General features: G+C 40.6%; 1 protein-coding gene across 1 annotated transcript in view; it reads right to left on the bottom strand.

Moving 5' to 3' along the window:
• LOC107684123 (transcription factor 7-like 2) overlaps positions 1–26,664 on the bottom strand; it is a 100,181-nt gene that overhangs the window by 57,751 nt on the left and 15,766 nt on the right. Inside the window, exon 4 of the mRNA XM_016480335.1 lies at positions 8,818–8,919. Within this exon, the coding sequence (XP_016335821.1) occupies positions 8,818–8,919 (102 nt within the window). The remainder of the gene's footprint in view (positions 1–8,817; positions 8,920–26,664) is intronic.

A 26,664-nucleotide genomic window follows, 5' to 3' on the forward strand; every position in this document is an offset into this window, starting at 1 on the left:
ATTTGTGGCTCACAAGCTGTTTGAGACTGAGTGCGGCTTGTGTGCGCTCCACTAATATTGATCAGTTCTGGTGCGCGCGCTTTTGGTGTAAGTGCGAAACCTGTGGAAATGACTAAAATAATGCGCAATACAAACATTTAACCGGAGCGAATGAGACATGTGAGAGAGAAGGGGTCGTCGGAGAGAAGAGAGCGAGAATGTGCGGCTGACGTTATTGCCTGTGCCGCTGGTAACAAAACGGATCGGCTTGGAATCGGAAAGAAGTGAGACTGATTGGCCGATCATCGATCTGGGCCGATCATGAGGAAAATCGGCCGATTCCGATCCCTGGCCGATCGATCGGTGCATCTCTAATTTGAGGTTGTGATATTGTTAGCATGTTGGCAGCGTCTACATCAACTGACTGACAAGAAGAGTACTGATGTGGCTTTAGGCTTAAATTTTTCGCAGAGGAAAAAAATCTGAATTTTCAACAGTCATTATTAACTCTTCATTGTCACACAATCCTTCCGAAATCAAGTTAATATGCTGATTTGGTGCTCATGAAACATTTCTAATTATTATCAATGTTGAAAACACAAAACAATATTTTTGTGGAAACTGAGATACTTTTTTTTCAGAATTGTTTGATGAATAGAACTTAAACAAATTAAATATGTCTTTTGTAATTTTATAGATGTCTACGTTCATTGTTGATACATTTAATACATCTTTGCTGAATAAAAATACTAATTTCTAAAAAAAAAAATAATAATAATAATCTTACTGACCCCAAACTTTTGAATTGTATTGCATCTCAAACGTTCCTCCCAAAATACCTTAAGACAACAGAAACAAATTATGTATGCACAATATGCTAATATTATAGAATTTACTAACACTGTTAAATGTAATCTGTAAAAAATCTCAAAATGAATATTCATTAAACATACTGTACATCATAGTTTTGGGATGCATAATTCCATTGTAACATTTAAAACAACTGCTTTTTAGATTTATCGTAAATTTATTTAAATAAAATTCATTTGGCCTCTTAGCTGTCATACCATAAAATATTTATCGAAAAGAACATAGAATTTTAATAACTATTTAATATAAAAATGAGACAATCTAAGCAAATCAAACACTGGCAAATATGATTACAGTAAGTTAAAATCACTTCTGAAACTCTAAAGGAGACTAAACAGGACATCTCAGGATTCAAATCTGAGATTTAAAGTCCCCATGAAACCAAAATTAAAGTTTTTTGGGTGTTAGTATCAATATGTTAGTCTTAAGGTTATCTATAAGGCAGTGTGCTCCAAAACAGTGACAAAATTCGCATTTAGAAGATATAAGCATTCAAAGCTTGCAGTTCGTCACTTCTGTCAAAACGGCTCAACTATTTTTTTTGACGTCACATCGTACTTCAGCTTCTCATCAAACTTTCTGTCCAATCAAATGCTCTCTAGAATCCGAAGCGCCCGACCCTACACTATAAAATAGACGCTGAAGCCGCAGCTGAAATCGGTCACTTGTCCACAGAATTTGTATTTTCTGTATAGTGAATGGCACGTAGTGCACTATATAGGGGACAGGGAACGATTCAAACAGTGTAAATATGCTTTCCATTGAGGAAAAAAAGAAGTCTGGATTCGCGCTGTCACGCTAACCACCGCACCGCACACACACTCTGCTCCGGGCCAGAGACACGATAGCACGGAGCAGATCACATGCGCGAGTCGGCGCAGACCACAAAATGTATCGGAGCTATTTGAATTCTACACAGAATGCTATATTTTATAGCAATATGGATGAGATTGTGGCTGGCATACCCTGTCAAATGCGGCTTTATGGAGCTCAATGGCTCTGAACGGCTCTAGCCCAAGCTGTGATATAAACGAACGCTATTGGCTATTTTAAAAAGGGGCGGGGCTGCTTGATATGTCCCGCCCTGTCTTCCTGTTTCAGTTAAAATTACATCAAGTCATTACATAGAGTAACGCTGCGTGTTTCTAAGCATTTCAGGGGACCTTTAAAGTCACCATTTTAGCTCCATTTAATCTGTCTAGGAGAAACTATTATTTGAGAGATATTAGAGATCTCAAACATTGCCCTGCAAATTGTCATGTTAATTGGAACACACACAGTTGTGAGTTGCGAGCATCCTGCACTCACAAGGTTACATAACAATATAAAAGACAGAAGGGCTGATGACCTTGACACCAGGTCCCTCGTAAAAGCATTTGTTGACATTCCTTGAGTTTGGTTAAGGAAATGCTCCAGGGAGGCCTTTGATGCACTACACAAGAGAACAAGCTGAGATGTTCTCCAAGATTTGGCAAAGGTCTCAGGACAAGTGACATCTACTGGTTTCACACGGTCCTGTCAGGAGCGGCACAACTCCGGTTACAGTTACATACAACAGGCCGGGGTTACATCACTATTAGGGGTGCAACGGTTCAACTTACTCACGGTTCGGTTTGTATCACGGTTTTAGAGTCACAGTTTCTGTACGGTTCGGTATGTGCTATGTTTAGGGAAAAAAAGTATATTGTCAAATAAAAATAAAGAAAATAAGAACAAATAATCTAACAAGCAACAGCACAAATAAATAAACAGTGAAAAATGATACAAATAAAATAAACAGTGCTTTTCAGTTTTTTTAGGTAGGTCTAACATAGTTTTTAGGTACAGAAATTTAATAAATCAAATGTAAAATAACATTATATATTTGACTATAAATTAAAGATGAATTCTTATTAAAGTTACAAAAGCTATTCAATCAAGAGCAGTGAGAGATTTCCGTGTTGTTGCGGTTTGATTAACATTAAGAAAGTGCTGTTACTTTAAGAGAACGTTCAGTACGTTCAGTACGTTCAGCCGACTATGTCAGCTAGGATACTCACCAAGACGGGCATTTTGACATAATTTTTGTGTGAAATTGTCCATTCAAACACAATACTTCACAGAGAGCTTAATATTTGCGCACGCTCCGAGATGCAGGTTCACACGCTTCGGATGAGCGACCACACAGATCTTCTCACTGCGCGCTCAGAGTTCACGTCTTCTGGCTCTTTAATATTTAAACTGGCAAGGCTTAAATGAGTTTAGTTTAAACACAGATAGCAACGTGTGCTGTTCAGGTCTCACCTGCGCTATCAACACGTGATGACGGCATAAATGACAGTTATTCCAGCATAAAGCACTCGCATTGATAAAAGAGTGACTGGTTTGTCCACGTATTGGGTTTTTTTTCTCTCTCATTGCTCTTGTAATGTATTGGGAAGCCAGAATTTGTATCCATCAACAGAAACATGCATTAGCCGAACTCTAACAAACCATATTACAGATGCATTGTCAGATTTAAGTTGAACCGCGGTCCTAGTGTATGCCGAACCGTGTGTGGAGAACGGTACGGTTCGATTTTTTACCGAGAACCGTTGTACCCCTAATCACAATGCACCAAACAGCACCAAAAATGACGGGAAGGAAAAGGCGGAGGCCCTACGGAGAATGAGGGCGCGAGAAAAGTGAGAAATAGTAGAAAAGGAAGGAGAGAGAAAAAAAGAAGTTGGTTCAGTGTCTTGTGGCTGTGACACTGGGGTCCTCATTAACAGCGAGGGGGCTGGGGTTTCCCAGCATGCCTCTGGCCCTCCCAGCCATTGTCAAGCCAGTCCAGGTGCACCACCATTCAGTCCGGAAAAAAAAGGCAGCAAATTACCCAGCAAAAACTACAGGCCTCGTGCTAGCTTGAGATGCTACTCCTACTCAGCCGGAGTCTGGGAAAAGGTCCTGCATACTTTATCTGTGTGAATAATTTACTTTACTCTTTATTTATAACGTTAATTTCAATACTCAACTTTAAGAACGGTTTAAACTTCAGCTACGACAGACTTGTGTTGTGACATCAAACAGCAATCATGCCCTCATCGTACAGCGGTTCAGGTGGGAGGTCCCGCTCTGTCAAAACACAACACATTCCATCACTTCCTAAATACTAATTACCATACAGGAACAGACCAGGACTCCTCCAGCTATTCTTTCAAGCTCCACCCCTTATATTCTTCCTCCTTTCTCTACATTCTCACTGTTCCCGCGTTTTCCTGCTGTTGGTTCACTTGCACATAGTGCTTGCACGCATATGCACACTGTTGTGGGGCCTCGTGGGGAAATAGTTAACACTCCAGCCATCCCCTGCTGCCTGTGAAAGCCCAGAAAACAATGGAGACATTGTCCAGTCTCAACAAGACTTGGAGCAAGAGGACAATGTGTTTGTGTAGTGCGCCTGCATGAGGTTGTGTGTGTGAGTGTATCCTTTTGCCTCAGCATTATTTTAGAGAGTAGCATTTAAATATGAACTTAAACTCTATGGTAGATAGCCAGCAATCAATTAACTTCTATTTCACTGATTTTATCTGAATAAAATGAGTTTGATCAAATAATTTACAACACATATACACAGTTTCCACTAACAATTTAGTATGTCACCCGACCTGCAAAATGACTGCACTGGCTTTGCCTTGGGTATGGTTATTGCACTTCCAACTCAAGTCAACTTCAAAAAAAAATTTTTTATTAATAATAATAATATGTAATATTATTAATATGTATTAATATTTTTTATATCTATTTTTTAATTAGTTGCCCCTTAGTTCTCTGTCTGTGAAATAATCAGTACTTATTAATTTTGAAAAAAAATGAAATTGACATTTCCTGTGTAAGCAGACAGTTGTTGACCATAATAAAAAGCTGCCCAGATTTTATTCTGTGAGTCAAACATCTGGCTTTACCAGTTTTATATATGGCCTACACCAAGAAACGCTACACAGGAAAACACTGACGGACAGCGTGCATGCAAGTCGAGCAAGAGAACGAGAACAGGAAACCGATCCTGGAACGAATGGCCAATGTGTCACAGATGTGGGGATATCTATCGTTCCGTTGTTTCCAACTCCTTCCCACTAGAATTGCAATCTCATGATCCCCGCTCATACCGTGCTTGAGTTCAGACTCTGTCCGATGCCAAATACACACCACATGTGTTTCGCAGTCTACCTGTCTGAATTGTCATGTCTATATTACAGTCTATATAAAGAAAGGGCTTTACAAATCACATTAAAAGTTAGTGGAGATGACAGTGGGACAAACGGCTTGTGGTACTTTGCAGTGATGTGTTCTTTATGACTTGTGAACAGGTAGTAAATGCATGCTGACTGTGTGGGACTAACAGGCTTTGAAAACCCTGCGGGGCTCTTAAGTACTTCAAACATCCTGGCACTGCCTTCTATGGGCGTGGACAGAAACGAGATGGTCACTTCCTGTGCTCTATTCATAGAGCAGTGTGGTGTAGCACCTCTAAGGCCACATGTGACTGTAACAAAAAAAGATCAGTGTTGGGGAAAGTTACTTTTAAAAGTAATGCATTACAATATTGCGTTACTCCATAAAAAAAGTAACTAATTACATTACTTAGTTACTTTTTATGGAAAGTAATGCGTTACGTTACTTTTGCGTTACTTTTTAAATCTGGACAGGGCTTGCTTGTTTGTTTTTAAAATAAAAAATTTTCCACATACTGTACATTATTGTTTCTCCTCTATGCCCTGTCTTTCTGAAACGCATCGATTTTTACAAAGCTTATCGTTCTGAAAGGCAAGGTGTATGCTGATTGGCCAGCTATCCAGTGCGTTGTGATTGGCTGAATACCTCAAGCGTGTGACGCGCCTTCTTTCTTTGCGTGAACATTTGGGCGGTGTTATGCAAATCTTCCCACACAGTGACGTATACATGTGGGGGCGTGTTTAAACGAGGCGTTTTAGGAGGGCGTGGACAAGTCTTAACTTTTATAAAGAATATCTTTTTGGATTTGAGATTTTAGTCTTTGCAACTTTACAGATCTTCTTTATGCACCAAGAGCTTGTAACACTCCAAAGAGAAAGGAAAAAATGAAATCGCATCATATGACCCCATTAAGACTGACAACAGTACTTACTAACTAGTGGTTGGATTCCACCTCAGATTAATAAAAATAAAAATAAAAATTATATCTCAAAACCGTGATTTATTTTTCATAATGTGATTTTTTTTTTTAAACAACATTTAATTAAAAATAATAAATAATATAAGACAATACATTTAATACTTTTTAATTTAATATTTTTAAAAGATTTCCTGCTGTATTTTTTCCTCTGAGGCTGAAACAGGCATCCATGCACAGGCAACTTTCAAACTGAGCTATTTATATGAGGAGTTTTTTGTATATTTTCTATATGAACAAATAATCCATGTCAAGCCCTTTTTCTGTTCTTGTGATAGCCATAACAATTTTAAAGAGTCACTTCGGTTATAAAATGCAGTTTATAACAGAACTGTGTATGAAAATAACCATATTTAGCACTCTAGAATAGGACTGACAACTGTATTTTGCTGCTGTGTGAATGCAACTTATGTCAAGCATCTGCCTTGTGTGTTACTTCAATCTCTTTTAGCTACACTTTTAGACTTGTTTTTTGTCTCTCTCTCTGTGTCTCTTTCTTCGCTCTCACTTTGTCTACCTCATTGCCATGCTATCCTTTTACGGTATCACCTCCTCTCTTCCGCTGTCCACCTGTGCATTTGTATCTCTCTCATTGGTGACTTTTGGGTCACTTGAACTTCGGCTTATGTTCCTTATCTCACGCACATCGGCGCGCTCTTATCAGCCCACGGCAGACAGGCGTCTTCAGAGCCATGGGTCAAGGTGGGCAGGTGTTCTTCCAATTTGACAGAGAAGAGAAACTACTGTTTACGGTACAATTTATTGATAAGGCCTTCACGTACTGCAGCATATAGGCCAACCTGAGTTAAAACATTTTTTAAAAAAACGCTCAGGGCATTCCACAGTTATCTATCCCTGACAATACCAACTGTCTCCAGACAGATTCACCAACGGCATGATGCAAACCAAGGTAACATCAAATCGAACACACATCAGCAGAAGAGAGAAGGATCACGAATGGGAAAGCGAGAGAGAAAGACGGAAGGATGAAGAAATAATCCAAAATACCATGTTAGGTCTTGATCAAACAGATACGAATCGTACGAATGAACCAAATAAATAAACGACTGTAAATGCTAAATAGCTAAACATACCATATAGAGCAAAATATGAATACTTGCTCTCTCGCTGTAGGTTGTTTTAAAAGGCAATAGAGAAAACTGCTCTGTGCTGATAAGCATTTACAGCCTCATGAGTCAGAGGGATAAAACTCAAGTGCAGTATTTACCTGAGCCTGTTCTTAACTACCTCCCACACATTTAATGATTCAGAGAGGGAGGACAATCATTTTTCTCTTTCTCTTAAAAAAGCACATGGGATGGCTACCCTACATTTAAATGCAAAAATAGTTTAGCATATAATAGGTGAAGCATTACATGGCTCTTTAGTAGTGTTCCCAATTCATTCATCAGGTAGCCTAGGAATTATTTAATACTTAATAATACTTTAATAATACTTAAAACTGAAGTGGCATATATACACTACCATTCGAAGCTTTGTCATCACATGAATAAAATACATGAATTCTTTTATTTTAAATTGCAATATTTCACAATAGTACTGTATTTCCTGTATTTTTGATTAAATAAATGCAGCCTTGGTGAGAATAACAAGCCTCTTTCAAAACCTTAAAAAAAAATCTTACCAACCTCAAACTATTTAATAGTAGTCTATCTAAAATTGCAACAAGTGGAAAAAACATGTAAAAAAAACTCTTTAAATAGCCAATAGTTTTTAGTTTATGTCACAGACAACCATGATTCTCTACTTTTTACTTTTGGTCTAGAAGAGAAAGATTGCATAAATGTGTGTTGTTGTTGTTTGTTTTTGTTGCTAAAAGTTATTTTGTCAACTTTTAAGAGTATCTCAAAAAGACAATAGGCACATACTAAAAATAAAAAAACTCCCATTTTAATTTCCACTTTAAAGGTAACTGGGAATATTAAATCTCATTATACCACAATAACATGGTAAACAACCAACCAAAACAACCCACACCTATTTAAAGTAAGAACAACTAATCAAATTTAATCCAGTATGTTCAAAATGTGTTTATGTCTCTGACAGAATATTATCCTGGATTCGATGGATTATTCTCTTGTATTCCTAAAAAAGACCTTGGAGGCACTCTGTTGTTTCTAGTAACTATGGAAACGCAATGAAGCCCCAAACTCCTGCACCACAATAGAAAAACCAAAATCAAATTTGGTCTATTGTCCAAGGAAAGGAATCAATAACGTGATGTTTTAACATGGTAAAATTATTTCTGCCCAGCCGTGTGGCTAACCTTGAAGCCCTTATCGTCTGTAGATTTTAAAAGAGTGAAAAATTTAGAGTTAAACACATGGATAACAGCACTCGCAGATCCAGCGTATAAAACTGCAAAATAAACATAGCATCTCTACTCCAGACACTCACTCCCTGAACCATGCTTAGCATGGGCGTTAATTATCCGTCTCCACTGTAAAAAGACAGTCTTGCCCTCTGCCACTTTGTGCCATTCAAAGGGAAAAAACTGTTGAGCTACACTGAAATCTCACCCTCGTTTCCACAAAGAAGCCATATGACAGACTAGCGCATTACAAAACAAGCACCCATGTGATATATAATATTCCAACACAATCTGATCTACAGTTTTTTTATAGGTCACTAGACCAACTGACAGCTGTGGATTAGGAGAGGAGTGTAAGGATCCAAAGAACCCAACAATACAGGATACTGGAAGTAGTTTGGTTTTCATGGACTGTGCTGTAGAACAAAGAGCTTTGTAAATGCAATGACTCATGGGTGTTACTTACAACGATGTGTGCTGGAGAAGGTGACCTGGCATCTTTAAGTGCTTGTCTACTCTGAAGACTTCCTGCTTGAACATCTAGCAGGGGCCATTTCATCTGTAGATACTGGATGCCAGAAAGAAAAAAATGGAGAAAAACAAAAGAAAAACATGTTAACAATGCAGAAAACAAAGGGAAACACAGAGCTAAAATATCAGAAAAAAAAATGTGTGACACAGAAAGTAAAAGTAAACAAAAAAAGAAATGTCAAAACAATCCAAGATCGAATGATGCATGAGGTGGAACTTCTTGAAAATTGAAACTACTGGTGTTACGATTCATTTACACCTTATGCTTGTCATTCACAAAAACAGCACATTTTGAACCACACACTCAAATGCATTCAGGTGAATATGTTCATTCTTCTTCCTGTATTAATCAGGCACAAATGTTTTATTGGCCTCTGGAATTCCAGGCGGACTTTAGCATTTTTACCAGTACACATAATAAGGGTGTGGCATTGAGTCACTGCAGCGACTGTCCCCATGAATGATTGACCCGGACTTTATCAGAGGTGTACACATGCAAACAGCCCTTTCATGAACCCTTACATCGCTCTTAAAGCCAACAGATGAAAATAATCACCACAATCACCATGAAGATCTCCATGGTATTTTCAAACTCCTAATTTAAACTGTAAAATCAAATAATTTTTTGAGACCTCAATATATATGCAAACAGATTTTGAACATATTCTTTGCAAAAGGCATATGCCCAAAATATATTGCATTCATATGCATACCTGTAGGTAGGCTTGCCACGATAGACGGTGTTGACGGTGATACCGGTGTTAAGCCGCAACACCGGTTAAGTCACTTGCCCACCGCGTCACCGACCCCCACCGTCGTTTTGATTTTTTATAGAAATAAAAATCATTTAGTTCAGTAAAAGAACAGACACTACAATTAAAAACTGAACTGAACAATGTTCAATGCAGCGTGCCGAATGACAGTCGCATCACAGATCAGATTTCATTTCTCCAGTGAGGAGAGTGAGTCGAGCTGACTGACAAGAAGAGTGAGGTGAGACAGACAAGACGATCGCGGATGATTTAGTTTCGAAGCAAAATGCAAAAGCACCAGTTTGGCAATATTTTGGATTTTGAAAAGCCTGTTGACTTTTGCCGTTTATCTAAGGTGATTTTGGATGTTTTTTTTAACATTCGTTTCTTATTTAATTGGTTCCACATTGTTTGCTGATTTTTACTTTATTTAAACTTTGTGTCATTTATTTATTTTACTTGACATCAAGGTGTATGCCGTGCCTCCAAGCTGTCTTACTCGTTTTGCTAATAAACGTTCTACGAAACTTTATGTAAGTTATTTGTTATTTTATGTTAGGCATAGCCTGCCCTATAGCATGGTGTATTTGTTTTGTTAATGAAAGTTTTATGTTTTATATATAGGCTAAAGTGAGTTTTTAATGTTGTATTTTGTTGTTGCATTCAAGCAATTGACGCCTAACTGCCGCTAATTCAAAAGTGAAAGTAAAATGCGCACGGCGCTTTTAACCCTTTTGCACGTGAGTTTAAATATTCTAGCTGAGCCCCCAGCGTGAGTTTTTTTTAGGCGACCGTTATTTTAAAATGTATCGCCTTATTGTTTCCATGGTGACGCGTCATTCTTGTCATGTGACACAACGCAGCCACAATAGATCTGTATGACACATGGATCGCTTTTATTTCGTTTTTCCTGTTTTATTCAAAATATTCAAAAACATGCTCACTATATTATGAAATATCTGATATTCCGATTCTGAAATATGTGCAATTAAATCTATTTGGTAGTTTAAACACTTTATATCGACCGTGTTAGTTGATTTATACCGGGTGACGGGCGCCGCCATGTTAGTTCGCGCTGAATCCGAGCTGTGGGAGTCGATTAACCGGTGGGAAAATTTCCTCACCGTCACAACCCTACCTGTAGGTAAAAGTCTGAGCTTCCTATCCAGCTGACTCAGTGAAAGGAAGTCTGCATATCATTCCATCTTTCTTCTGCCTCTAATATCTCCCTGAACTCTGACATATAGTCTTGCTGATGGACACAGTCTCTGAATCATATGTCTGAATTCATATGTCTGTTTTCACCTATGGACTGCAGGATCTGCTCAGCAGACCACCCGTTTACATGTACCCTATGTGCCTGAGTGACCTCTCATTTAGAGATCACATGCTGGGGCCCGTTACAAACCTGCTGTTACTGTCCTAAAACCGGTTTGCCTAATGTCCTTAGTCCATTAGCCCACAGCAAGTGAACTTGACCCCTGAACTTTTAACCTGTTTCCATAGAGGCTTAGAAACAACCGGCTGATTGTGAACATGTGACTTGGACTCAGGGTTCTATGGCTATCTGAGTCATGGGTGTCTCATCAGGAGAAGTGTGAGGGTCTGCACATTCCTAACACTTGAAGTGTGGCTGTTGTATTACACAGGTCAAGGGTTAACTGGATCCTGATTGCTGTTATTATGGGAAACCTGAACAGCAACATACACTTGAGGTAAAAAAAAAAGTGACCATTGGAAACCGCTGCTCTGTTCAATGACAATAAATTCAAATAAGCATTCAAACCATCTATGCTAAAACACTGGAGGGTTGAGTGGATTTGCATGTGGGCTTGGCTGATGAAAAAATATTTAAGGAAGCAACGTTTAAGTTGAATGGGAAAGAAAAAAGAAATGAAGGATGGAAGGAAGGAAGGAGGAAGAAAGGACAGAAGGAAGGAGGAATGATGGACAGAAGTGAAAAAAAAAGATAGAAAGAAATGTGGGGTAGACAGCAGCTAGGGCTCATTTTCTCAACCTTGGCGCAATTTTGGATGCAGTCTTGGGCCCATAACATGAAAAATGAATTTAGAGTACACTCTACATAAAAAATTGTCCTCTTTTTAGGACTAATGCATGCTGTGCTATACTTCATCAGATCCCCAAAGGAAACTTCTGACAAGTCAGTCAGCCTTGTAACTTGGTCTCCGATGCTGCCAGGACATCAACCACTGGGCTCCAAATCAACTGAAAAAACTTGGCCCAAGTGAGCCACAAATCAGAATCAAATTCATTCCCACGTCTGACCAGATCTGGCCAATCAGGGTCAACTTTTCAGCTCTTACTCTCTGTCCTCCTCTATCCAATCAAACAGCTTCACGCCTTCCCTTCTTACGGCCTATCGGTGAAGTTTGTTTGACCTTTCCAGGCTTCTGAGATTTTACTCTTCTTAGGAGGACATTCTTTGCCAAAGACAGAAAAATGCCTGATTCTGCGGCTCGCCATTTAAGCAAGTACCCACGAAGTGAAACTGTAGTTTTAAGACTATTCATGTGTCTTCAAGAATAGCACTGAATCAGAGCTAATTAGAGGTGGATTCACAGCAGGGTGCAGTCCTGTGGTCCAGCCTGGAGGGACTATTGGACTCCTACCTCAGCCTTGAATTGAACATACCCACCTCCAACTAGTCAAACAATTGCTGGTATACTGAAGCCTACTGTTGACAGGTGGACAGGAATGCCAAATTTTTAAGAACCTGTTGGGATCAGCTCAAGTTTAATGCAAAAATAACATGTAATATTCATAAATAAGTCTTAATTTGAAATGTGTGTGCATGTAGGACTAGGTAATATCATGGTAGGTAGGACCAGGTAATGTCTTGTGCTCCGGCGCTATGCAGTTTAGTTTGGATGGGGTGAAAGGTGACACCTTGCCAGTGTGGGAGCTGAAAGCTTAGTGCACGTACTCTGACAGGCGTATCCACTTCAGACCTTTCCCTTGGTCTAATCCCTCCTGCAGGTTTTACAAGCATGCCAAGGAAAGCTGAGCCTAGACCAGTGCCAAAGTCCCAGCAGTGTTCCCTCACAGCCCAACCCCCTACACCACCCCTGGCCCGCTGACGGACGTACCACTTGGGTTTGAGAAGGCCATGACCTCTGACCTCCCCCTGCCTCTTCTCTGCCTACTAAAAACTCTCCAGCTAGGAGGCCCCCTTTCACGTAACTCAAGTACTATTCTGATGTGACAAATTGCTCTGGAGCTCCGGAGAACTCAGTACCCTCCCCCTCAGCCTTCAGACGTACCCAGAGTGCTTACTCTGTCCTGGGGCCCCAACAGCAGGGGCTCCCCTTTGCCTCCCCCACCCTTTAGCAAACCCTCAAGTCTTGCCTCGTCTTCTCCTGCCTTGCCTCAGCGTAGCTACAATAGGAATGAATGACTCAATTGTCTCTGATGAAGTGAAAGACAAGGGAGCCCTCTAAATCCTCCCAAAGGGATGAACTCTCCCTCTGTCCCTCTACTGCCTGGAGACTTCCGGGAGAAACAGAGAGAGGGAGTCAGAAAGACAGAGAGAGAAAAAACAACAGAGACCCGAAGTTGCTTAATCAGGTTTTCTGGCAAAATCTTTTCACCTAAACTGAATTTTGCAGCCTGACCTTTGCAGAAACCCTTTACTTTTCATGGAAAAACATTCCAAACCAGAAATCCACTTTACAATGTTAGGCCTACAGCTAGTCATCTGGATTATGGAAGCATTTGCAACTGTAAGTAAACAAGAGCAAACACAACTGAATATGATAACCAAATTTAAGCTATGTAAATTATGTGTATGATTTGTTTTTGGATTAAGAGCAAAGGCTTTTCCACAACTTTGTTACTTTGTCAGAGATATATGTGGATCTATTTTCAGCCTTCCAGCATGGGATGAACCAATGCATCAGAAAGCATTCCAGCCACATTAACGATGTGCATAGGGAAACCTGAAAACAAAAGGGTGGAAGGGGGGGTCCAGCAAGCACTCGGTGAGCCAGTTTCCCCACTAGAGATGCTCAATAAGGCCCAAAAGATCCCAGACCATCTGTGCACAGGGGTCAAGGCTATATGCAGCTACTAACACACATGACACATGCATCCAAATATTAACCTAACCATCACCATGTCCACATATGATCTAAGGGTGTGAGAGAATGACCTCTCGCTGACTGCAAGAATAAAACAAGACATTATTTAGACTATGACACCTGAAATTGACTGATCAGATGTGACCTGCTGGGTAGTGTGCAAGCTCTAACATGTTGCACAGTGACCCAAGTTCGAGTGCTGATCAAGTAATCTCCTGGTCCCACCATCTTCTTGTTATTTCCTTTCTCTGTAAATAAAAGCGGCAACACTAATTTAGAATCTAAAAAGAATGTTTAAAAGGCTTTCACAAGTGCTTGTTACTAGGTTCACATTGAGAACCACACAAGTTTGCATAAGATTTGTGATAAATACCACTCCCACTGAACAAGCAACAATAAAAAGCCCATTGTTTTGTTCACAGGTGCTGAGGAACAGGCAAGCATGGATACATACAGACAAACACTTAATACACTCACTCTCTCAAGAGGAGAAATTTTTGGGGGAAAGGACATAATAATGATCCAGATAGGCTCTTTGAAATTCACTGATCCAAAGAGAAGGGATGTGCCCATCTGTGAGACTCCCATCTCTAGAGAGGTAGAGAGAGCGAGAAAAAAGAGAGAAACAATGTGTTTGGGTGTGTTTGGGTGTGTGTGTGTGTGTGTGTCTGTCTGTCTTTGTATGTTTGCTTGAAACATTCAAATAGCCTTCATTTTGGATGGATGGAAGCATGCTGGAGGTGGGGGCTAGGAGTGGAGGTGGTGGAAGAGGAGGAGGAGTAGCTCAAGACTAGATGAAACTGAAAGTTAGTCTACACGAAGGCTCTTCACACTTGCTTAGTTCTTCTAATACACATTTTATGAGTAAATAAAGGAAAAAAAGAGAAAAGAACACCCCACCAGCTCAGATTGCCTGAGGCATTCTGCAACCAGGAAAATAAAGCTGGAATGTGGGCAGGCCTGGGGTTTGTGTGCCCCGGGGCGGGAGAGGGTCCGCAGGGCCCATATTTACTCCAAAGCTGGAACCGCTGGGGGGGTTCTCAGCACTCTGACAGCACAGAGCCAGAGACCCCATCCTGATCTCCTCTAGCCCCTCGCTTCTCTCCTTAGCCCTCTTCATAATAAACTCCCACTGACATTTTTCTTTCACCCTGCCTCTAAAACCTATCCTCCAAACAGTTGACAAGGCAGGCATCTTTTGAAACTTATGCCTGAAGCATACTCTACAAAAGTAATTGAACATGGATGCTTAGCGATAAACAAGCTTGATTTCATGTATTGTTCCGAAATAGTGCAAAACTGCATGAATGCACATTGAATTCGCAGCACTGCCACAAGGGGTGCTATAATGGGAGCAGAACAATAATTTAAACACAAAAATGATTAAGTTAGATCTTATTAATATGTTTGTAGTTAGCTACCTGAATAAAAACTGTCAATACAATAATGACAGGCATTTTAAGCTATCTCTACTATCCCTCAGAGGGATAACTAACAAAAAAAATGAAAAATGTCTCGGGGTTATTATTATTACTGCTTTTTTTTTTTTTTTTTCCAAGACACAGTTTTAATTTTTTTGGTGCCATAGTAATGCAAGAACCCAAGCATCTCTTCCACTTAAAGAGGCAGATCAAAAAAGTTTTTAGCTAAAACATTCCCAGTTCCCAAATTATTATTATCTGATCCAGCACCTCAAGCACGGTAGCACGAGACGCATATGGACGCGCTTGTGTTCTGTTTACGTAGCAGGTGTTGGCTTGTGTATTAGTCAAACAGCAGCTGATTCACCTGAAGTGATCAGACTGTGTTAGGTACTGTGTTAATGTGCACATGCTACCAAGCAAGGTTATTATAGTTTTGAATTTTTAAATTAGTTTTATTTTAATATCGTTTCTAATATGTAGGATTGTAACTGTCGTGTCTTGCTCATTTTTCCGTGAACAACTGCACATAAATCATAACTGGGACTAATGAAATTCAATAATAACGGCAATCGCATTTAACAGTTTCGGGTCGCGATTCGCGGTCTTTATGTCAAACGAGTCTGGTCTGATACAGAATTAAATTAGTGCTGCTGTTGGATAACGGGTCGAGCGTTCTGTTAAGTACTGCTGGTGCGCGTTTACCAAACAGGACCCGTGAAGGACTCTGCTTTACGTCTCTCCGTCAGATAACCTCACGTGCGCGATGCGCCATTTACAGGTATTTTCCTAAACCACCAGCACCACACGGCTCATATATTTTTCCGCCAAGGGGTGAGAACGTAATGATTACTAAAACGATTATTTATTTTTGATAATTATTATTTTATTTCAGTTAGTTTTTCAATAACTGTTGTTAGTTTCGTTTCGTTTTAGTTTTTGAATTATTTAGCAATTTTTATTTTATTTCAGTTTATGAAATTTTTTTTCATCAATCGTTTTCGTCTTAGTTTTAGTTTTCGTTTACGAAAATAACCTTGCTACCAAGAAGTAAGGCCATAAAGAAGTTCTGCCAAGCCTCAAAGCCAGACTAGCTCTTTAAGTCCAGCAGTCCTCCTTGCTTGAGGAGGCAGTAAAACAAACAAACCGTCTCTCATGGAAACAGTTGGACAGAGTGATGAGGTTCCTCTATTAAAGTCCATGTAGGCTCACATAGAATTGTACACCATAGGAATACTACATAGATTGCTGATCCATTAATATTTCTATATAAGCAGGAACAAGTTCATGTGTCTTTTCTATGCTGTTTTCCTTCTACCCAAGGGCCTTAGAAAAAATCTGAAAAACGAAGAGGACATAAAATTTAGCAGTTTATAGCTCATAAATATTAATCTTGTGATATGACATTTGCCAATAGTCATGTCTGTTTTGCTGTGAGGAAGGCAACAGGAGAGGCTTCTGTTTGGTCTTAAAGTTTACATTTTATATGGTTGGCTACAATTCTTTTAACAAGACTCTTGAAATAGAAATTTTTGGGACTATTTCCCAAAAAAGCATGTCCCCCTGCTTCTACTCTTTTTTTTCTCTTGTTCTCTTTCTCTTCTGGGTGATTATGGGCCCCTTAAAGAGTGCTCTATAAATAGCCCTGCAGGCTCTAGTCTTCGTGGCTGGTGTCTCCTCCAGCAGGGCCCATAATGAGACATACAGGCAGCTAAGGCCTAGCAACACACCCAAGAGCTGCACATTACACAGCATGCAGTGTTCCGACACCAAGAGAGGTCTCATTTCTACCCTGTGGAATCTCATACAGTGACCTACTTACCAGCTATGTGATCTTCAGCCTGGGCGCAGGGCTTAGTGGTAGGTGTGCCTGCTCATAGGTCCTGTTGAGTTAACATTGGGTTGGCAAGGAGTTTGGACTTTGGAGCTCATATTTAAACACAAACACACTTGGCAGTGGATCAGCTTTACTGTACAGATAGGTTAAATATCGCATGCGATTTATCGTGCAGCCCTAATGCACTCTTTAAGCAACTCTCTCTGGCTCTGTGTCTCTCTTGGGCCAACCACAGACCTATCTTCTGGAACCACAAACAGAGGGGTGACAGGGCATTAGGACAAGGATAAGCAAAAATAAACTTACAGTGTATAAGCTCTATTCAAATCCAAAAGCTCCAGCAGAAACATGCTTTCAGGTAAAGGTCTTCAATGCAACCCCCTTCTCGCTAATGATCGATTCAGTTCTGCACAGATGAGCTGCAGGTTTTCTTTTTGTCTATCTGTGTGCACGTGTGGTGATTAGAGTTAGTTGTAACTGGACGCAGCTGAAACTAATGCAGGATGAGTGTGAAAATTCATCTCTAATCTTAGCTAAACAATAACACATGCCAGACATGTAAAGTCTGAACATACTAAGAGGTCTATTCATAAGATGCATAAGATGCACCTGTGCTATACCGTAGAGCCCAACTGATATATCGTTTTGCCGATTTTATCGGCCGATATGAGGCTGTCGCAGATATATTGGTATCGGCGTATATGCCGCCGATATGCCACCGATATGAACATTTTTTTACAGAACATAAACCGCAGATAAAATGCTTGTAAATGGTGTAATTACATTTGATTACGTTTGTCCAGCAGAGTGCGCTCCATTGTTTGCTGCTGGCGATCTGGATGAAACGCTTTAAAGCTAAAGTGTATGGAATACCATTGAAAATTTGAACGGCTATATCTCCGTAATGGCGTGGCGGATCCGCACCAAATTCTGGGGATCCCTTCAGCTCGAGAAGCCCTTTCGAAGTCCGAATCGAGTGTATGTCTCGAGGCCCCCTTTCGACCCCCACGTCGATAGCCCCCAGGGTCCAGGAGTTACGGGCAGTTAAAAGTCACGGTTGAGCACCGACCGATCTGGCGATCCTGTGGGGCTACCAACATGCGGAGGGCGGCGTTTGAGAGGGCTCCTCGAGCTGAAGGGATCATCCGAATTTGGTGGAGATCCGCCACTGCGTTCGTGAGATAGTGACACCAGCCAACCCTTTCACTTCAGTAAGGAGGTCTCTTGTTCAGGCAGCTGCATTCAAGCGGTGTTAGACACAAGTTGCTAACTAATTTGTGCGGTGGTGGCTTGAGTCTGCTGAATGGTGATTTAGCGCTACGTTTTCACCTAGTTGTTGGGACGCAGTGCTATTAAGCAGCGGTTCTTAATCCTGTTCCTCGCGACCCGCCGCTCTGAACATTTTGTATGTTTCTCTCATCACTTCAGAGGTTTGTTCTATTCAAGTGCCCTGCGAAGTGGACTTCACTTGATATTCTGCCATGATTCCAGTTCGAAGGGAACGCACGTTACATTCAAAACAGGGGTGGGCGATCTTCCCAAAATATCATATCACGATCTTGTCACACAAAATCACGATCCACGATCTAAGTTGCGATCTTCCCAATTTTGAGATGTACTATTGAGAATATCCAGAGTGGAACAAGCCTATGACTTTAGGCTAACTATTTGAACAATTTAAAACACAGTATTGCATTAAACAACCAAAATGGACATTAAAGCCTGAGTTAAACTTTAAAAACACTGCATCACTGTATAAATCAAATATACGTTGCTTCTTATTAAAGTTATAAAGTGATTCATTCAAGAGCAGTGAGTGATTTTATCTGTCTTTTGTTGTTTGATTAACACTAATGATACAGACAGCAGTAGGTTTATTAGGCTGCTGTCTCTTTAAGACTGAATGCACGGATCTAATATACCGACATGCATCCGATTTCTTTCCAAATTGTTTATGTTCACTTAAGACATAACTTAAGCGAGTCTTTATGTAAATACTCGGCAAGACAGACATTTTGACATATTATTGCGTATATTTGACCATTTATGCGCGTTCCTGAAACTCCACATACTTTGCTTGTTGGTGTTAGCGCCGCCTCGGAGCGTGTGCACAGAACACACCTGGAGAACAGTCTCTTTCGCAGTTAATGTGCTTTTAATAACTCTTTTTAAAATAAAGCATGTTTATTGTTAAGTTTATGACGTTAAGTTTAAGAGATGTGAAAGCTTACCGCTTGAAATGATTTGGAACAACTTGCGAGTATACAATATTAAAAAAATTAATAAATATTTAAAATACATGAATTAAAAATATATAAACAAAAAATACCAATTCAAAATGTGAAATCACAGCATCTACTCTACTTTTCTACATTCCGATGTGCCGATCAAAAAATAATTCTTCACTTGAGTTTGAGTTTTTGTTGTCCTGTGTTTGCATGTACATGAACGAGGTGAAATTCTAGTTTGATAGCAGCTTTATGACCTTAATAAACAGCAATGATTCAATTACAACATCAATCTGATAATCATTTGTTTCATAGTAATAGTGCGCTGAAAACCAACCTACAAAGCTTTGATTCACCCTATAACAGACTGACAGTTGCTGATGACGTGTGCACCTGAACTTGCATGAAGCCGGCTTCTCTGCCTCATATCCTCTTTCCAATCTACTTGTTTACTTGATGCAACTCATCGCAACGCTGCATTAACAATGCTCCGGCTCCATTTCCAAAGCCTCCTTCATGCAAGGCTGCAAGACACGGACTTGCAGATTTATATGGTTTTGGGGGTGGGTTTTGTTTTTTTACAGATGTGTTCTATAAAGGTTAACATGCACTGGAAAAAAAGCCTTGGCTACAAACTGTGTGTTTTTGTCAGCTGGGGGAAGAAGCACAGAAAAAAAAGCCCTCAGCCAAGCCATCAAGTTGAACATTGAACTTCACAGTAGTAGCTGCCTTTCTATGCCTCTCCTTTTGATGTTACCTCCAAAGCAAGGGATCAAAGGCTTGGAGTGTGGCGTGGGGAAGTCCCAGGCTCTTAGCCTGGCAGCCCGTGATATATGCAAAAGTCTATGCCAAAAAGAGAGAGAGAGAGAGAGAGAGAGGGAGGGTGGGAATGCAAGCTAGAGACAGCAGGCTTGTATGGAATGTGGCTAAATAGTGTGCTTTACTTTAACGAACTCTGAGGTGATGCAATCACTCCTTTCTGGGTCTTTTACAGTGAAGTGTTGAAAACAATGAGGGCGTGCCGAGAGAAAGGCTAAGGCTTGTGGGTGCAAAATGTGTATGATACCTCACCGATAGATCCACTACTCCACCCCCTTTCCCTCACATACATTGTGTCATACTCACATAAATATACAATAAGACGTCTGACTTACAGCAAACACTGGCCATATAAAATGCTGTCTTTCACAAACCGACACAAAGACAGGCACAAGACCCACACATATGGATACAATAGGCTCAGCTGAGGTGTGTTTAAACCAACTAACCCCTGCTTGAAGATTTTGCACACACACATGCAGAAATATAGGTCTACTCGTGCATGCACACACACCCTTTCCCCAGAGCTATAAGATTAAGAGGTCTGTCTGGCTGACAGCGAGCCCTTCCTTCCCACGTACCCTAATTCACTCCCTCCTGCCTACTCGGCCCCTTGGCCCTGTTCTGCCAGCCAGGGAGGAGGACACAACTGAACTTGACATCGATCTGCCTGAGCTTTTCTCAGCACCACACACACATGCAGAATCACACACGCCACAATACAAAATAATTGTGTCTGCAAAGAATGAATAGGGGACGGTACTGAAAACATAAGAAATGCTGCAGGAATACTGATGTTTAATATGCCTGATAAGTTTTCTTTTGAAAGGTTTTTTAAAAAAAATAGCAAAACATGAGCATTGGACTGAATCTATATTTGAAATTAATTTATTTGAAAACATCTATGAGTTGATAAATATTAATGATATTAATGACACTACCAAAAAAAACTGTAAAATGTTGCAGAGGCTACTGTAAACACTGGAGTGGTTGTGCGAACAAATCAGTGAATAATTTTTATTTTTGTACTTTAATTTATTTGAAAACATCTATAGTGTATTGTTTTTAACTAAATATTCATTTCACAATCAAATAATACACGTAAAATGATGCATGGAGTGATTACTCAAACAAATAAATTATTTTTTTAAAGGTTCATTGAAATAAACAAAATGAATGAACTCATTAACTAAAATGATCCTTCTCAAACCTAAAATCACTGTAGGACACCCTACAGTTTTAAGGACTTTTATATGCGGCTTTTGCAGGTCCTTGAGATCATAAGTGTATCATTTGGTACAGGATCACTTAATGAGGAAAAGAAAAAGTCACATTTTCTCTGGACCTTGAATTCTCAAACATTCACTAGGTTGTACACAACAATATCATATATACTGCACTCCAATCCTGACCATTTTACTCATTCCCCTTCACCTGTGTTTGAAAACAGCATACGTGATCCTTTTCTCAAACGGACACACAGATACTGTCTCTGACCACCGTTACCGGTCGTAGTGGGTCAGAGTGTGTGTGTGGCTCCCCGTCAGGCAGGCCATGCCAGTGTCTCCGCTCCAGCACCAGATTCTTTAAGAGTCATGGCCTTGAGAGGGAGGAAAAAAATTAGCGTGGATAATAGGCCTGTTGTTAAAAGAATGGAGGAGAGAAGAAACAAGTGAAAGAAAGTGAGAATGAGAGGGGAGGAATATTAAAGACAAGCAGATCCCGTTTCACTTTCCAGGTCATCTGGAAAGGGTTGCTGCTGCTGCACTTGCTGTCATTATGTAAATTTGTGCCAGCCAGACACCTTTGGCCTTTTGGACTGCACCACCTCTCACTAGTTTATCAGACTATGAACATCACAATTCTAAAATGCAACGGTAGAGTTCAAAATGTTTCTTAAGACCTGTGTGTTCTGTTTCAGGACTTAATATTTAACTTTACATTATTTTCCTTATGAAAAAAAACAAAACAAACAAACACGTAAAATAATGCTGGAACTTCTGTAAACAGTGAACTGATACACTTAAATGCTGCTCCTCTTTAGAGAGAAAGGCCCCATTTAGTTGTGCACCTTGTTCACTCTTGACCAGTCTGATTGCAAAGTACAGCTGAAATTGCCAGTAAGAAAAATTAAAAATGAGGGCCCATGTTTTAAAATGATTATACTTGCATTCATCCCTAGGTTTTGCGGGCATTGGGATGTGTAGACACGTATAGGTAGATTTACGCTGCGATAAAAATACGCAGCGAGTCACCATCGGGGCCTGTGCCGGCAAAGCTGGGCTTCAATTTGAGCTGCGGTGATGGACGGCTAATGAGAGCAAAAAAATCCATCCCGTATAACAACAAAATACCACTGACACTCCTGATCGCCGTGTTCCCGAGATGAGACGGAAAAAAAGGCGAAGAGAAAAGAGAGCCGGAGGAAGACAGGCAGGGAATGAGAACGAGGGAGAGAGAGAGAGGGAAAGAAAACTCACAATGATGACACGTAAGTGCAAAGAGCGATTAAGGATTTACTTTCAAAAGGGCCTCCATTGATCTTTTTTGATAGACCTGCAATAAATCAAACCAGATTGACTCACATGAGAACGAGGCCTAATCCTTTAGTCAGATCCAGAAGAACTCAAACCAAACCAGCTGTTAATTTAGGCTTTACAAGATAAAGCAGGCGAAAGCCAACCTGATGTACCCTAGGGCAAGGGCTTACATCATCTCTGTAAAGCAATCAACTTATTGCCAGTTTGGAGAGGTAATCAGAGTGCACACTGGGAGGAGAGAGAAAGACAGAATGGCAGGGGAGGAGAAAGTAAGAAAAGGTCTAAAAGGCATAAATAAACAGGCTGTATGAGAAAAGCAGACAGAGAATGAAGTGGGGGGAAAAGACAAAGAGGTCCAGAAAACAGGCCAAGGGTTATTGCATGCTAAAATATGTAGCTATGCTAGAGATATGGCGAAATATGAGAGGGAGGCAGCACTGGCTCTATTTCTTGCCTGGGCACCCTGTAATTTCCCTGTACGTTTGGCCCTATGCCCATGGCCAGTGCCACCTCGGTCATGCCCGGTCAACCACACCGAGTCAGCGCCATAGCCTGCCATGCTAATTAAACCAGTTATTTTTGTTTGTTTGAGCATTTTTTTTCTTCACCAAACTTTATTTTTCTGCCAGACGGAATGATCGAGACGCGCCATCCTGTCTTTTCTAGTTATTTTTCTGATGTCTTTTTCAGACCCACATCCTGTTTGTGCATGAATATAGGATTGGAGAGACATAGATATACTTTACTTTTGTACTATATAGCCTACTGTACTTTTATACTTTTGCAGAAAAAATATCACACAATAAAATATGTAAACAATTTATTATTTATATAATCACTGTTATAGTTCTACCATTATTACTAGCATTTAATACAATTAAAATAATAATAATAGTTTACAATTTATATATATATATATATTCATCTTAATTATTATTATTATTTTAATAAAAACAAAAAAATACATATAGTATATCTAAGTATGTGCATAAAGATATAAAAGATAAAAAAAGAAACAAGGATGTTGTTGATTTGTTGTTGGCAGTGACAGGGATGCATCATTCAAACACACCCAGACATGTATCCACTCATTAGGTACCATGTTCTTGCCTTTAATGTTCTGTTTAGTACGCACAACAAGATCAAATCTGAAATCCAATTCCAGGCCTGACCAGGCCCTTTCACTTTAGTTCTGAGGGAGCCTTGAAAAAAGCCAGGCTTGTAGTCTCTGGAAAGTGTCCAAGAGAAACTGAGGCTCAAGAGTCCAAACAAAACCCCAGGTGAAATCAGAGTAAAAGCAGGAGCCCGCATCCCCACCTCTCTCCGACACACTGCCTGCACACAGGGATCATTCAGACTTTGGGTGTCTGCTCAACTCAACTAAATTGAAGTTAAAAGAGCCAGGGGTTTGACACACATGTGCACATCCATGTAAAGAGCTTGGCACTTCTGCAGCGCTCTGTTGCGCCTACTATCTTTAGTGCTGAACTTAGGCCGCCCCTCCTCCTCCTTTTAGCGGGTGTACCACTCAGCCTCGTGCCTTCCACCATCCTCCCCACGGGTCACACTTTTAATTACATAGAAACAGTAATCCCATCAAACAGATGGCAAACAGGCCGTCACCCAATGACTTTATGCCCAATTGAATCATTACTGATGTTATTTGCTAAATTATAGCAAAACACAACAACACTGCCGAGCGGGATTTGCACGTGAAGCTAGCGAAAGCAGATGTGCCCTCCTGTCGAGCATCTGTGACAGAGATCAAGAAGGCGTGAAGACGGGAAGTGGAAAGTCGGGTCTGTTTTAAATGAATAATATTCTAATCAGTGCGAGCAAATGCAGAACCTTATTATCAGTTGGGAAAAACAAACAAAAAAATATGATTCCTCTACCGGACAAGACATTTCCAACCAACTTGGTTTGGTAAACCACATAACAAGCGCAATTGAGAAGTGACTAGAGTTCTTTTCTTAAAAGAGGGAGCGTGTTTGGTTTATGGGCTTTGCTCAGCACCGCCGTTTGTCTTTGGGGAACATCCCAAGAATCCACTCTTTCCTGAAAACCAAACACCAAGCTTCAGTCCACAACCTTGCTGCCAGAGCCCATTCATTCTTTCTCTCACTCACTTACTCGCTTTTTCTTTCTGTCTGTCTGTCTCTTTTCCTCTGCCCATGGCTTCTGTCAACAATTAGCAGTTGCCTCTTCCAGAGTCCCAGACCACAGCACCCCGAGCGTTAAACTATGCAATCTCCCAATCAGTCCCTAAACATAAATTACAGTTTGCGACATCGTTTGGGAAAGAGACGTAACTCTGTGCCAATAAACAAACAATTGTTTTTGACAGAATTAATATAAAACTCCAAACTTAGTCAGAGTCATGACTATATGAGCCATAGGCCAAAAGAAAGTCAATACAAATATTTGGAGCCTGTATTCTTGGCTTGCAGCAGGGCCTGATTGCTCACCTGTTGTGTTGCTTGGTGTTAATGTATGTCTGATCGGTGCATGTTCTGGCTGGGACCCAGGGTGTCGTATTCCACGCTGGGTGGCTAGACCCCATGCCACAGATGGGAGCAGTTCCTCGACCCAACACTGGAGCAGTAAATCTACATTTAACCACTGGGGTACAAGCCACACCATAACATAAAACTAACATTTTCCATTTCATAAAACACAACGAGGCAAAGGCAGAATTATGTCTTTGCGCTCCCAGACTTAGGGTTTTAATTATTGTTTCTTAGCTACCATAAGACAGGGGGCACAGGGTCATGGCTTAAGACAATAACTCGGTCACAAAATCCAATTAGTTTAATCCCAGCTCAAATTAGTTCGTATAGGATAGCTGTTTAAAATGCTTGTCCTCTGCTTGAAACTGATAAGACTGGCAGCTTCTCTACAAACTGGAGCAGTTGCGTCTAGAGGCATGTCCGTTGCTGTAAAGTGATCCAAGCAGCACCCACAAAACGTCCAAGCTGTTTGTTTTAATCCTTTCCTGACTATCGGTCAATAGAACACTGCATGTAGTTGTTCTTCCGTGGAGACGTGGTAGATACCGAGCTGGAAGAGGACCTCAATCAAGAGTGCTGCAAAGGGGACTTTGAGATTCCAAACAGTATGCCTACAAATAAGGGGTTCCCGGGGCATACACAGTGGGATTAGTCATAATTTCTCGTGGACAGTTGGGGGGAAGCCGGAAATTACTAACATAGATGCTACTGAAATAAGAGGTTTTATAAAATAACCAGAGAGCTTCAGGGAAAAGCAGTCACATCCACCAATCCATCTCTGGTTCTCCGTTCTGTAATAAGACAGAAGCAACCAAATAAAATTTGCACACACTTAAGCAGCATCAGTAAGATCTGACCACAAAAAGCAACATGAGTGGTTCTCCTCAAGTGTGCGGTTGCACTCCTGGAGTCCGGTCCCAGAGGCGAGTGAGTTGAGTATACGAGTGTGTAAGGCCGCACAGCAGCTGTGAGAACGGCACAGGGCCAGCTACTTCCCTGCCGGCTCTGATTTCCTGACCTCACAGCCTGAGAAGCACACAGTCAGGTGACCAGATCTAAAAACTTCTTAATGTCCTCAACCAACCAAGCACAGACTCTTGGGCAAGAGGGCACCCACACACCTTTCTGCTTTCAAAATCTTCCCTTTGCTCACCGTGTTGATAAAAGACTTTGGTTCAATCTGCGGCCGAGCTCTGTAAACCGATACCTTTTTCCTCATCGAGCTCCCCGGGCTGTGACCACCGTGTTTGCATACCACAAATCTTGCGTAACCGTCAAGTGGTTTCTCACCAACGAGACTTTACATTAATGGAGTAGAGCAGTGTTTCCCAACCGGGGTGCCGTCTGTCGAGAGCAGGGGTGCCGTGTAAAAAAATACATTTTAATTTTTTAATATTTTTATATTGTTAAAATGTTCAAAAAAAGCATCTATTGTATAATATCCATTTTTGATGTCGCCAATAATTAGAGATGCACCGAAATTTCGGCTGCCGAAAATTAGTTCACCGCTCAGGTTTCACTTTCACACACGCATTATCCCGCTCTATGCGTGTGTGTGCTCCGCTCAGTCGCTCCACT

This window comes from Sinocyclocheilus anshuiensis, unplaced genomic scaffold (assembly GCF_001515605.1).
Source record: "Sinocyclocheilus anshuiensis isolate Anshui unplaced genomic scaffold, SAMN03320099.WGS_v1.1 scaffold553, whole genome shotgun sequence".
In the NCBI taxonomy this organism is placed as follows: domain Eukaryota; kingdom Metazoa; phylum Chordata; class Actinopteri; order Cypriniformes; family Cyprinidae; genus Sinocyclocheilus; species Sinocyclocheilus anshuiensis.